At 54.5% G+C, this 13364-nt stretch overlaps 1 protein-coding gene across 1 annotated transcript in view; it reads left to right on the top strand.

Moving 5' to 3' along the window:
* The first annotated feature begins 3819 nt into the window (after positions 1–3819).
* PDE2A (phosphodiesterase 2A) overlaps positions 3820–13364 on the top strand; it is a 68666-nt gene continuing 59121 nt past the window's right edge. Inside the window, exon 1 of the mRNA XM_064288656.1 lies at positions 3820–3853. Within this exon, the coding sequence (XP_064144726.1) occupies positions 3835–3853 (19 nt within the window). The 5' untranslated portion in view covers positions 3820–3834. The remainder of the gene's footprint in view (positions 3854–13364) is intronic.

The following is a 13364-nucleotide window of genomic DNA, read 5'->3' as shown; positions in this document are numbered from 1 at the left end:
ATCGTGGCTGAACCACCTTCTCCTAAAATACCTAGCCCTGGGCATAAGCCAAGTGGCCTCTAAGATCCAAGAGGAGGTGGCCAGAGGGGCTGGGCCAGGCGTTCCCAAGCTGGAGCTGGGCTTCCTCACATCAGATATGGGTAGAGGGTGCCAGGACTGGGAACACAGGATCCCTGAGCTGCTGCATTCTTGGGCACAAAAGGAGAGCAGGGAAAATCTGGTTTCCTTACTTGACTTTCCTTGGGAGGCAGGGCATGAATTTTAGACACAGATTGGAGCCAGATGGCCTGGGTTTGAATTTTGGCTCCACTACTCACTAGCTAGTTCCCTGGGTAGTACAAATGGTTTGTGCTCGGCCACTAACTGAAAGGTTGGTGGTTTGAAGCCATCCGGTGGAACTGTAGAAGAAAGGCCGGACGATCTGCTTCTGTAAAGATTACAGCAAAGAAAACCCTATGGAGTAGCTCTATTCTGAAACACATGGGGTCACTGTGAGTCTGAATCAACTTGAAGGGCAACGCTTTTTTTTTTTTTTTTACACTCTAGCTATGTGACTGTGGGAAAATTACTTAATCTGCCTGTGCCGCAATTTCTTTATCTGTAAACTGTGGCTAGTAATACTGCCTATCTTATAGGGTTGTTGGGAAGATTAAATATAAGGCACATAGTAAGTCCTCATTAAATGTTAAAGCCCCTCAGACGCAGAGTCCCCCAGCCGCAAAGGTACACATTCAGCCCTTGGGTGCCCAGCCTGGCTCTTGACTCCATGAGACTGAGGGCAGCCTGGGATGAAGTGCATCTAATCCAGGGTTTCAAACCTGGCAGCACTTTAGAGTCACCTGGAAACATTTAAAATTATCCAGGGTGAAGGTGGGGGGTCTGGGCACTTTTAAGTGTTCCCCAGGTGATTCGAACTTGAGCCAGAGTGACAGCCCAGCACAGAATCAGAGTGGAGGGATGGAGTGAGGGCCAGGATCTCTGAGGAAGAGGAAGAAATCTAACCTTGGAGCAGGGATCTTGCCTGGTCGAGTCACTTCTTGGCTGGGGGACCTGTCACCTTGCCACCTTGCAGAGACTTCGTTGCCTCCTCTGTAAGGGGCCTGGTTGGGAAATTTCAAGGATTATGTGAGGGGATGTTTGTGAAAGGGCTCTGCATCCTACCAAGCACTTAAAAAAAAAAAAAAGTTTTCTGTGTGATATTCAGTCTAGTGTGATAACACTTCACAGATGGGGAAATTGAGTTCCAGAGAAGTGCAGTGACCTCTTAGAATCACATGGCAAGTCCAGGGCAGAGTTAGGACTCAGACCCTCTGAGGAATGCTTGAATCTGAAAGGTTGACACAGAAGGAATCATTCTGAGTGGAGGGAGGCATAGAGCATTCACCAAGGGCCCTAGCCATTGAGCTGCAGTATGAGAGATTCGAGTAAGATTTAAGAAATAACTTCTCAAAAGGTGAGTGCTAGAAGGAACTGCTGCAGTTGGGAGCCCAAGAGATGACCCTGGGAGGACAGTTGTGCCCAGGCCAGGGCTGGCTCTTGATGGTAAGGGTCCAACACTGACCTCCCTTGTAGAAAAAGTGGCTCCATCCAGTGGCCGTAACGGATACCCTCTAGGCACCTGTGTCCACCCAGACTTTCCAATGCCCAAAATTGAACCAGTGACATATGCTCAGGGTTTACCAAGAGATTTTGCATACCAGACTCAGACTCAGTCCTTACAACAGCCCTTACATCGGTCACCTGTTTTACAGAGGAAACTGAGGCCATAAAAGGGAAAGAAGTCCCTTTCGTGAGCCAGAATCTTTACGCATCTTAGCCCGCTTAATGCTTTCTACAAAGTTAATAAATAGGACAAATTGCCCCTATTTGCAGATGAAGTAAGAGATACTGACTTGGCCCAGATCACTCATTGACCAACAAGCTCCTTACCTCTCCCCAAGTCTCCAGCCAAGACGCCCAGGAAAAACACAAAAAGAAGGACCAAAAGGACTAAGGAAGCGGCCAGGGAAGGCCTCCTGGAGGAGGTGGACCTCCAACTGGCCCCTGTATAAGCAGAACTGACAAGAGGGCATGGCGGGGGCGGGGGGGGGGCAGCATGAGCAAAGGCCTGGAGGTGAGAATGAGTCAGTCACTGGCCTGAGTAGAGCAGGAAGTATAAATTTAAGGAACCATGGGGAGGGCAGCCAAAACAAATCAGGGGTCTAGCATATCAGGCTGAGGGTTTGGGCTTTATTGTCTGGTTGTAGGGAGCCGCCAAAGGTGTTTGAGGAGGGAAAGAAGCATGTCTATAGCTATGCCTCAAAAAGAGGTAGGAGAAATCCTGGCATGGGTGAGCCTCCCGCCGAGCTGGTGGGATGGCCAGCAATCTGCCTAGCCTGTGTGCCAGGTGCCTGGACCGTGTCCAGGGACTGGGCTCAGTGACTCAACCTTGAGGAAATTACTCCCCAGGGAGAAAGGGCCCAGGATGAATCAGCCAGTGAGGTGGGGAGGCTGTGAGACTGGGGGCTCACTGAGTCACCCTTGAAGCATTGAGGTAGCTGCAGAGAAAGGGGCCAGCAGTGCAGAGGAAGGGATTGGGGTCAGACCGCACAGAGGGCTGTCAGGGGTCTGCCTTTTCATCATTCTCGGGTTTGATGCGCCTGGCAGTCCTATGAGGGAGATGGAAAAACTGAGGCCCAGAAAGGGGGGAGGGGATCTATACAAGGTCACCCTGTAAGTCGCTGGCAAAGGGCAGGGAAGAACCCAAGTGTACCCTCTATTGCAGACACTTCCACCAACCCAGCCAGTCTCACGTCAAGCGGAGGCCAGAAACGGGTTGGTCCTGGACAGGGAGCTGGCTGCAGGGGCCCAGCGGCGCGGCCGCGATGAGACAGCAGGGGGCGCAGGAGCGTTACTGCTGCCGCAGGCACCCGAGCCCAGAGGCCGCTCTGCGGAGAAATGCGCTCCGGGTGTGCGGGTCCCACCGCGGAGCTGCGGACGGTCTGCGACCTCTGGGGAGTCCAGCGTAGACCTGCCTGCCCAGTCCTGGGCGCTCAGTGGCTTTATCCCCTTTCCGGAGGGGTGCGCCTGTCTGTGTGTGCGTGTGCGTTTGCGTGTGTGTGTGTGTGTGTGTGTGTCTATGCGCACGTGTGCCTCCCGCAGATCTGCTACTGCTCCCAGGGCCCGTCCGTCTCGGAGAGACTTCTAAAATTCTCCCTGGCTTCCTCCTTCCTCCTGGGTGGAGGGAGAGGAGCAAGCCCAGGGCCCCCGTACCGTGTCTCCCCTCCCCCCCACGCTGCGGCTGGTATCTGCCTTGGGACCCTGAACCGGCCCCAGGACTCTGAAAGTGGTGAGGGGAGAGGACATGATTAGACAGGTGGGGGCTCTGAGAGGCGACCCTGCGAAGCAGCGAAAGGAGTGGCGATGGGCAAGGGGAAGGGAGCGAAGGCTGAGAGCGGGCTACCCGGCGGGGCATCCGGGGAGCGGACAAGCTGGAAGACCTTTGAGAGCGGAGAGATAAGGGAGGTGGGAGCTGGTGGGGGGTCTGGCGGAGGTGCGAAGAGTGGACCGCCAGAGAGGTGCTGTCCACGGTCGCGGGAAGGTGGGAGGGGCCGGGGCGGCCGGGGGGTGGGCAGTGGGCGGTCCGGGGCGGGGCCGGGGCGGGCACTCGCGCGGACCCCGCGAAGCGGTCGCGGACGCGCTGACCGAGTGCAGCTGCCGGGCGGGCGGGCGAGCGGCTGCGAGTATGGTCCTGGTGCTGCACCACATCCTCATCGCTGTTGTCCAATTCCTCAGGCGGGGTCAGCAGGTCTTCCTCAAGCCGGACGAGCCGCCGCCGCCGCCGCCGCCGCAGCCATGCGCCGACAGCCTGCAGGTAGGGGGGCCCCCCCCGCGCTGGGCACCAGGAGCTGGGTGTCCGGCAAGCGCTCGGCCGGGTCCTTCGCGGAGTGTGCAGTCGCCGGCTCCATGAGCCACCCTTCCTGCAGCCCGGGACGCCTAAGCCCCCGAACCCTCCTCATGGAGGGGACCCCTCCGCTAGCTCTGAACCCGGTTCTTGTGCTGGGACTGCAGCCCGCACCCAGAGCCCTAGAACCCCCAGCTCACAGTGCAGACCCCTCTCCGGAGTCTGAACCCCTTTCGGACTGGGGACTCCAACCCAAGTACTGAACTTCCCATCATCCACACTGAGAGCTCTGTTAAAGTTGCTCCTCCCCCATTAGTAACACCACCCGCTCAAGGCCCTGAGCCCCCACTGTATATATTAGGCTCCAAGCAACCCAGGACACCTGAACCCCCAGCTCTCAGCTAGGACCTCACCTCAGAGCTGGGACCTCACCCCAAGCCCCTGAACCCCCACTCCACAGCCTGAACTACATCCCCCAGTTCGATGCCCCCCCCAAACATCTTGACCTTCGGTCCTTACCTAGGGCCCTACTAAAAAAAAAAAAGAGGGTCTAAATCCTTCTGCCCATCACAGTTTCTCTCTCATCCCCTGTGGGACTCCCAGTCTGGTTCCATCTTGCCCTTCTTCACTCCTCTAATCAAGAGGCCCACTAATCTCTTCCCTCTGGTTTCACCCCCTCTTCTTGTTTCTCTCTTGGTGTGGCGATCCCACTTTATCCTTTGGTTGTCTCCTCTGATTTCTCCCTGAGTCTTTCTGGGCTCACTCTCTCTTTCCCCTCTGTTTTTCTCCCAGTGCCTCACTCAGTGTCTACCTCTCTGTTTCTTTGGTCTCTCTCCCAAATTTCTCTAGTTTTCTATCTCTGTGCTGCAGTTTCTTTCTGTGGTCATCCCTTCCCGTTATGTCCGCCACTGCTCTTGAGGGAGGAGGGACAGGCTCAGAGTGCTGGGCTGGTGCCCTCAGCATCTCCGCCCCTCCTCACATCCTCAGGCGTGGCACAGTGTGGGTTCAGGTGGAAGGGACTAAACACGGAATGCGCTGCCCTCCGGCGGTGCCCAGGGATCCGAGGTGGGGGGGGCTCTCATAGTGAGCTACTGGGGTTCATGACTAATAAACCCCTTCATCCCCTCTGCCCTGGTCCTGACTGGGGAAGAGCTTTGGGGCTTGGATTGGGGGAGGGGAGGAGTGGACTGTGACCTGGTGTCAGTCATCTGTTGTGGGAGGTGTCCTAGGCTGGGTGAGTCTGTGTGTATGTGTTTGTGTGAGTGTTTCTCTGTGTGTGTGTAGGATGGGCTACAGGTGCTGGGTATGCCCTGCATGTAATCATGCATATTGTGTCATGTATGCTTGGGTGTGTCATCATGAGCGGGAATTATTTGGGAGGATTAGTGGGGGGATTATGGTGAATGTGAGAATTGTGAGTGTACGACATTATGTGCTTCTGTGGCTAGGGAAGCAGCATTGTGAGTGTGGAGTGAGAACTGTATGTGTGACTGTTGTTTGTGTAGGGAACTTGCGTGTGTGTGGTTGTGTGCCAGTTGTTGTCGGGTAGAGTTGTAGAAGTAGCTTGCATGGGGGATAGTGTGTGTGATTGTGTATATTATTGGCTGTTATGTGTAGCCAGGAAGAGCCACCGTCGAGGTCTAGTGGGTTGCATTGGAGGTCTTGGCAGAGGGGAGTAGCTGGGTTGTGTGTGTCCGAGTGTGTTTGCAGCCTAGGTAACTGTATTACGGCACTGTGGTGCATCCTGGGTTTGCTTGGGAAGTGCGCTAGAACCTATGTGTTGGTGTTAGAGTGTTATGTGTCTGTGTGGGGACTGTGTGTGGAACTCTGGGCAGGAAAAGGTGCAACCAGGGTTGAGGGGGGCCAAGGCAAGGAGATGGCTGGCCAAGTATGCATGTATATGTGTATGGGGGGAGGTAATGGGCAGGCAGCATTGTCTATGCTGAGCGGCTGTATGTGCCCACAATCGTGTGATATTTTGGTGTGACACAAGGTGTGCACATTATCTATGCAGGGTGTATCTGCACGTGTCTCTATGTCTGGGTGGTTATGTGTGTTGAATTTAATTGGATGCAAGTGTCTGTGGCTGGGGAGGTGAGTGTGAGGTGTGTGAGGTGCATGGTGGGAGGTTGAATGTGAGTGTGATGGGAAGTGTGGGTGTGTGAGCTGTGTGACTTTTTGGTGTGAAGTGTGGATTATGTGATCTTTTCTCTGTGAACTGTTTACATGTGTGTTGAGAAGTGTGTGTGAGAGGTGTCCAGTGAGCTAGGGGCGGGTGTGGGTGTGTGGGGATGGGGTGTCAGGTGGTATTGAGGGCTGTGGAATGTGGTACAGGAGGCAAGGGAGCGTGCACGTTAAGTGTGTGAGGTGAGGATCAGGTATGTAACGTTTGGGGTGTGTGGAATACAAGAGGTGCCCCATAAATGTTTATGGAGGGACGTGTGTGTACAGGGAGGGCCTGGCTGCCATCCTGTCCTTGCTTCCCTCCCAGTTAGGGCCCTAGAGAAGCCCAGTGATGTTTTCACATGGCTTCCCCATCCCAGGCTGCCCCTACCCTTTGCCCTTCATCCTCCTCTCTCTGAACAAGGCCTTTGTCTTGGGTTTCCGGCCGAGCAGGCACTGGACAGGCGGGCGGCAGGCGATGTTGCGGTCTGGGAACCTTTGTTCTTTTCTTCTTAGCTGGTCTCATGTTTTGGGCCGGGGCTTGGGGTGGGGAGAGGATGCATATGTTGGTAAGGCCGCTATGTTTACCGCCACCTTAGAGTGCTTCCCAGAGGGAAGGGGTCCAGGTGCAGGCAGTGAGTCTTAGGTGATATACCCGGTGGCACCGCTTGGAGCAAGAGCTGCTCGGGCTGGGCTTGGAGTTGGGTGAGTTTGCCGAACACCAGGTCTCCAGCCCTACGTGTGGCCCAGCACCCTTCCTGGCTTGCATCATCTCAGGGGTGCTGAGCAGTTGAGCACCCTCTTCGTCTTGCTTACTTTCCTTTTCCTTTCTTTGTGTGGTGGCAGGGGGGTCCTTGGGCTGAGAGACAAACAGAAAGTCTCCAATCTCTCTCTACTTTTGTAGACCCACATCTCATGGGGGAGAAATAGTCCCTGTCCTCACAGAGATCCTTATCTGAAAGGGGAGACATGATCACACCTTTGGGGACCCTCTCTGATGGGGGAGATCTCACTCTGTAGGAGGACCCAGTTCATACCTTCCAGAGGAAGCTATAGGAAAACCTTCCTGGGCAGCCTCCCAATAGGTATTTGAGAGCATAATATTAAATAAGTCCAGGAGTCCTTAAAGTTGGAAGGGACAAGACAAACAGAATCAGTCAGGGGAATGGCCTGGGGCCTGATGCATCAGCACCATATTCCAGAAGGTTCTCTGAAGTGAGTGGGATTGAGCTGGGCCTTGAAGGGAGTGTTGGGTTGGACAGGGAAATTTGGCCAGGGGCTGAGAAAGATTCTGGCCCAACTGGAAAAAGGAATCATGAAGACAGCTGGCCCTTCCCCAAGCAATGATGTCTTATTTTGGGTGATCATCCCTGGGCTGCAGCCTTCTCAAACTTTCACATCATCTTTTCTCATCCCATCGTCTTTGGCGGAATCGTCATCGTCGTCACCATTATCTTTTGGGCAGCTCTTTCCAAATTCCAAGGTCCTTTCACAAATGTTATTATCCCTTAACAGATTGACTCATTAAATTTTCTAAAAGCATTTATTGAGCTACATCAAGTAAAGAACCCTGATGGTGCAGTGGCTAAAGCTCTGGGCTGCTAACTGAAAGGTAGGAGGTTTGAACCCACCAGCCATTCTGTGGGAGAAAGATGTGGCATTCTGCTTCAGTAAAGATTGACAGCTTTGGAAACCCTATGGGAAAGTTCTACTCTGTACTACAGGGTCACTAGGAGTCGAAATCAACTTGACAGCAACACTTTTTTTTTTTAACATCAAGTAGGCATAGTTCTAAGTCCTGGGATCATAGTGGTGATCAGACAGGCCTCATGGATCTCCCATTTTCTGTGCCTGGGAAACCCTGTCTTTCTGGCCCAGCCACACTGTCAGCTTCCCAGGCCCTGGGCAGATGGCCCCTCCATTCTCTGGCTCCTGCACCCTGGTGTGTACCTGGTTTTCTGTGTGCCCCTTATAGTGTTGGGGCCTGGCTCCCACCAGAATTTGAGCTGTTCAGAAGCTGAGCCTGGGTCTCCTCTCTCCCCAGCCCATGTGTCCTGTGCTGGGCGTGGTATAGTCTAGTTGCTGATATCCATAGTCAGATGCCCATAACTGCCCTGTAGGATTGGCAGTCCAGTTGCCACCATCTAGGGAAACCGAAGCCAGAGTGGGGAGTATACTTATCAGACCCTCCTTTTACCAGTGTTACTAGAACCCAAGAAAGGTCAATTGACTGGTTCAGGTCTTACAGCAAGGTGGCAGGGCTGGTACCAGTATACGGCCCTCTTGGCTGCCAGGCCGGGCTCCAGCCCCAGCACCATGCTGCTCCCTGGCTGGCCTCCGTGCTGCCTGCGGCGGGTAAACGATTATTAATGACCCCCTTGGCAAGGAGACAGGAAACGTTTCCCAGCCACAGCTGGGGACATGCTCCCTGCCAGCCCCAGCTTCTCATACCCATCCTGGCTCTGGTGTCAGCACCGATGTTATCTTCATTCCGCCTCGGCTTTTTTTGCCCCCATCCACCTCCCACCTCCCTGATCCACCAGGGGTGAAGGACAAGAAGGGGCAGAGCTTTTTCTCCTACCTCTGCTTCTTACCACTTTCTCCAACCTGACTCACCTCTGCTTCCTTCCCTGCCCCAAATCAGCCAGAAGTAGCTCCTCCTTCAGGAAGCCTTCCCTGAACGTATGTAGGGCTGGCCCCTCCGGTGGTCCTTCCCTGGGCTCTGAGTACCGGGCACTGAACCTCCTTCATTGCAGACTCTGGTTTCACTCTGATGGTTTGCTCTGGTGGCCTTAAGACTGGGTGGGAGACTCCCTGGAGCCTGTCCTCAATTGCTGCCTTAGGACTGACACATGAGGGATACTTCCAGGTGCCTCATCCAGGAAGCCCCGAGCCCAGCCCAGCCCAGGGACTCTCACCTTCTCTGAGCACTTTCAGCCCTGTTTCACTAAGTCACGCACTGTGCCCTGCCAGGCCTTCAAAGATGGACATTTAGTGAGCACCTACTACGTGCCCAACAGAGAGGGTGGGCAGAGATCAACAAGATTTAGCCCTTAAAATTCTGCTACATATTCCCCCAAGTCTGAGCAACAAAGCATCTGCCCCATGGCAGGTGGCATAGACCTAGGCACCAGGGCTCAGGGAGGACAGTTGGTGGGATGGGGGTGGGCACAGACAAAGAGAGATTCTGGCAGTGTGCAGCAAGGGCAATGATGGAGCTAAGCTCAGGCGCCATGGTCAGACAGAGCAGGGACCCCTAAATCAGGCCAGGGTGGGAAGGAGGGATGAGTTGGAGAGTTTCCAGGAGGAAACATCCAAACCGAGAGCCAAAGGATGGGCCAGGAGAAGTTTCTGTACAGAGAGAAGAGAGAATGGTGAGTGTGAAAGCTTGTTGGTGACAGACAGGGAGGCAAAGTGCACAGTTCGGTGTGGCTGGATCCTGGACAGCCGGGTGGCTGCCAGGTGGGATTGGGGTGGGGGGATAGAGCACTGAGAGACACGATTGGTAAGGGTGGCAGGGCCAAAAGCTGCGCAGGACTTCTCAGCCATCCCAAGGAGTTTCACCTTTTTCCAGAGAGAAATGAGGACTGGGAGAGAGTTGAAAGCAGCAGAGTGACTGAGCAGACCTATGTGTCAGGGAGCTCCCCCCGCCACGGGCTGGAGAGGTCCTGGAAGGGGTAAGGTGAGAGGCTGGAGGCCAGTTGGGAGGCTGGTACAATGTGGTCCAGGCAAGTTGTGATGAGGCCTGGACAGGGGCCTGGCTGAAGGATGGAGGGGCAGGAACAGGGTGGCAAGGGGTGGAGGAGGGAGAAGGGACAGGGCATGATGGGTCAGCCATAGAGGGGAAGAGAGTAGGAGGAGTGAAGAATGCAGCCCAGAGTGTTGGTGGGCAGTTGTGCATGTCACCCAGAGGCACGCGAGAGAAGACAGGCTTTGAGGGCAGAAGCCTGGGTCTGTGTCAGGGCCCTCTGAGGACTGCAAGGTCCCGGGAAGGCCTTACAGGAGGTTACAAGCTTTGAGGCTAAACAGAGACCTGGAGCCAGCTTAGGGCTGCCACCTCCTCAGCTGTGACGCCAGGAATTCAGGATCTGCCCTGGGCAAAGAGTGTTCAGAATTAAAAAACGAAAGCAATCTGTGAAATGTAATATTTAATACAATTCAAATCCAAAAATGTATGCATACATTCCAAAGCAAGTAAAAATGTAAATTTATGAAAATACAAATGCTAAACATCCCTGCTCGTTCTAATATAAATTATAAGCCTCAGCTGTTTCCCTTCACTTTGGCTCTGACTCCCTGGGAGCTGCTGCTTCTGATGTGGCTGGACCCCAGGGGCTTAGGAGCTTCCTGCTATGTTCAGCTGTCTCGAGAGGAGTTGCCAGGGTCCCTTCTCTGGGTAACCTGCCCTCTGGTTGATGGCTTCAGGTAGCAAGCATTTGGCTTTTCCTGACCCGGAATTGCCAACATCATGGAGTGGCCTTGCGCACACCTCCAGCCCATGCTTGGCTTTATTTTGGGGACCAAGGGGAAAAGGAAAGGGTGAGGGATTTGCGGGAGCTCCCGGCAAGGACCTGAGGGCTTGAGGTGCGGGCTACGAGGTCTAGGTGGGACTCGTGCCAGGGGAAGCAGGAAGAATGGAGGACGGCTGGAGGGAGAGCTAGGGGAAGTGAGCAAACCTGAAAGAGCAGTGTCACCGCCACCTAAATACTGGCATTTCAGAATTTAAAAGCTGCACCATTTCCTGAACATCAGAATGCTGAGGTCCAGTCTTGCAGTCTCGGGTTTGGGCATTGCTTGGCTCTCACTCCGCGGTCACCTTGCACAAGACCATTTTCTGGGCTGTGTTTTCTTACCTGGAAAAGAAGGAAGTTGGCTCAACATCTCCAGGGATGTATGTGCTCCAGCTCTAGGCATGTATGATTCTGAGAATCAGGAGTTGTCAGTGGTCCGAACTTGGGGCAATTCTGTGAGCCTAGCCTTCTGCAACTCTCAGCTTCCAGCCGGTGCCATGGGGATGTGTGGTGTGTGATTCTGACATTCTGGGACTTTAAGATGCAGAGATTCCAGGAGCCAAAGATGCGGACGGTCTATGAATCCAGGATTCTAGGATTTGATGCTTCAATGATTCTAAATGGGGCTGCTGGGAAGAGCTGCAACCACCTGCCTTGTTAATGTCAATGTTCAGTTATTAAAAACATAACAAGAAGCAATGGAGACAGATAGCTTGGGATGGCAGGTGGCCCCGTTCTCCCAGTGAGGGAGCAGAAGAAGGGGCTGGCATTAGGAGGGCCGAAACCCTTTCAACCTGGGTCGCATGGGCCATCTTCCTTGCCATTGCAGAATTGGCGTGTGTGTGTATGTGCGTGAGATCTGCCACTCCTGAAAACTTTCCTGAGCTTGCAGGGCAAGGGGCCCTTTCCTTCATCCCCATGCCTCCATCCCTCAGACATTTCAGACAGAACCTGAGAGAGATGCCCGTTTCATACCCTTTCCTCTCAGCCCCTAAAAGTCTCTGGGCAGACATTGGAAGAAGGAGAGGCCTGCCCCTCCACCCTTCCCAGGCAGCCTCTGCCTGAAGGGGAAAACAGGACATGAACACTTCCTGGACACAGACATGGAAACGTGCAAACCCCTGCCTGTGAGGGGCCCGAGCACAAAGGGCCTCCAATGAAGGCAGAATCCAGGGAAGCCCGAGCGGCAGTGGTGGGCATTGGCTAGGCCTCCTGTCACCACCCCCCTGAGTGCAAGCTGAAGAGGGAAGACTCTGCTCTTGCCCTGGGGGTGGCTGTGAGAGGGGTCAAGGAAAGGGGGTCCCAGGTCAGAGGGGCAGGAGGAGTTGATGATAGATGGGTCCTCCCCTGTGGCCCAGGCCCATGGCCCAGCCTAGCACAAGGCCAACCCACTTGGCCAGTCACTTTTGGATTCTGCACATACCTCAGCACCCAGGCCAGAGCTGGGGCGGGAGTGTCCAAGTCTGAGGAGGATCTCAGCCTCCTAAAGAGCCCATTCCAGAGGGGTCCTCAGGAAGACCAGTGCAGCTGACTGAACACCAGGGCTTCCTAGCCTGGTGCGTTCACAGAACGTGGATGGAGACTAGCAGCTGGCCCAGCTCACACAGTGCAGCAGGGCCTGAAACCAGGCGTCCTGAGTCCCAGTCCTGGATGCTCCCCACTGTTCACAATCTTCTTCCTTTCCTCTGGGACACCTGGGGAGAGAAGTGGAGATAGGACTCAGGCTAGCCACCCCTCCGGTGTTCTCCTGTGGGCCAGGAAGCAGGTGGAAGGTGACAGCTGCTCCCCCATCATCCACAAGGCTCCATTGTCTACCACATCCTGCCTTGGCCCTGAGGCTAAGGTCTCCAGCAGGGACCCACCTCCCGACCTCAGCTGCTCAACCCACAGCTTGCCTCCCTGGGGTTCTCTTCTCTCGTCACTCTGCCACACTCTTCCTCCTGCTGTCTCAGCCCTCACTCTCATCTCCACCTTCCCTTGGGATTGCTCCTCATCCCTGAAATTCTCCACCTCTGGCTTTCTTTATGTGAGCCTCTCTTAATTTCTAAAGATTTTTAGACCCTGAAGGGCCCTAGGAAATCATTTGTTGTTGTTGTTCAGTTGCCATTCATGTGATTCTGATTCATGGTGACCCCATGTGTGCAGAGCAGAACTGTTCCATACGGTTTTTAAGCCTGTGATCTTTTGGACACAGTTCGCCAGGCCTTACTTCCAAGTAACCTCTGGGTGAGTTCAAACCGCCAACCTTTTGTTTGGTAGTGTAGTGCTTAACCGTTGACGTCACCCAGGGACTAAGCCCAACCATTTTATTCTACAGAGGAGCAACTAGCTCAGAGAGGGGAAGGGTGCTGTCCAAAGTTGCACAGTAGTTGTGCAGAGCTCAGTGCAATCTCCTACCACCCCTGGATGCAAGGAGGCACACAGCCCTTGGCATCAGGTGCCTGGGATTTGAGGACTGACTCTGTTACAGACAACCCAGTGCTGAGTACAGGCACCTCCGGAAGCACAAAGGGCTCAGCCCTTCCCCGCACTCCTGAGTAGCTGCCCTCCCTTCCCCTTCTTTGCCCAGCCAGCCTCCGCTCTTCTCCTTCTCTGCCCCTGTGGCCTGGCTGACCCCAACCTCGGCCCTTGAGACCGATGGAGGTCAGGCTCCGTGTTCGTGATGTGGACCCATGCACACACAGACACACACAGACATGTGAGGACACACAGGAGTACACACTAGTCCCAGGTGAGAACCTGTCCTCACACAGCTAGGGGACTACTCCAAAGCCTAGCATCCTGGCCTGACCCCTCCTCTGTGAGGC

This window comes from Loxodonta africana, chromosome 7 (genome assembly GCF_030014295.1).
Source record: "Loxodonta africana isolate mLoxAfr1 chromosome 7, mLoxAfr1.hap2, whole genome shotgun sequence".
NCBI classification, from domain to species: Eukaryota; Metazoa; Chordata; class Mammalia; order Proboscidea; family Elephantidae; genus Loxodonta; species Loxodonta africana.
Note: the sequence above shows the minus strand (reverse complement) of the source record. Positions and strands in the feature narration are given on the sequence as shown.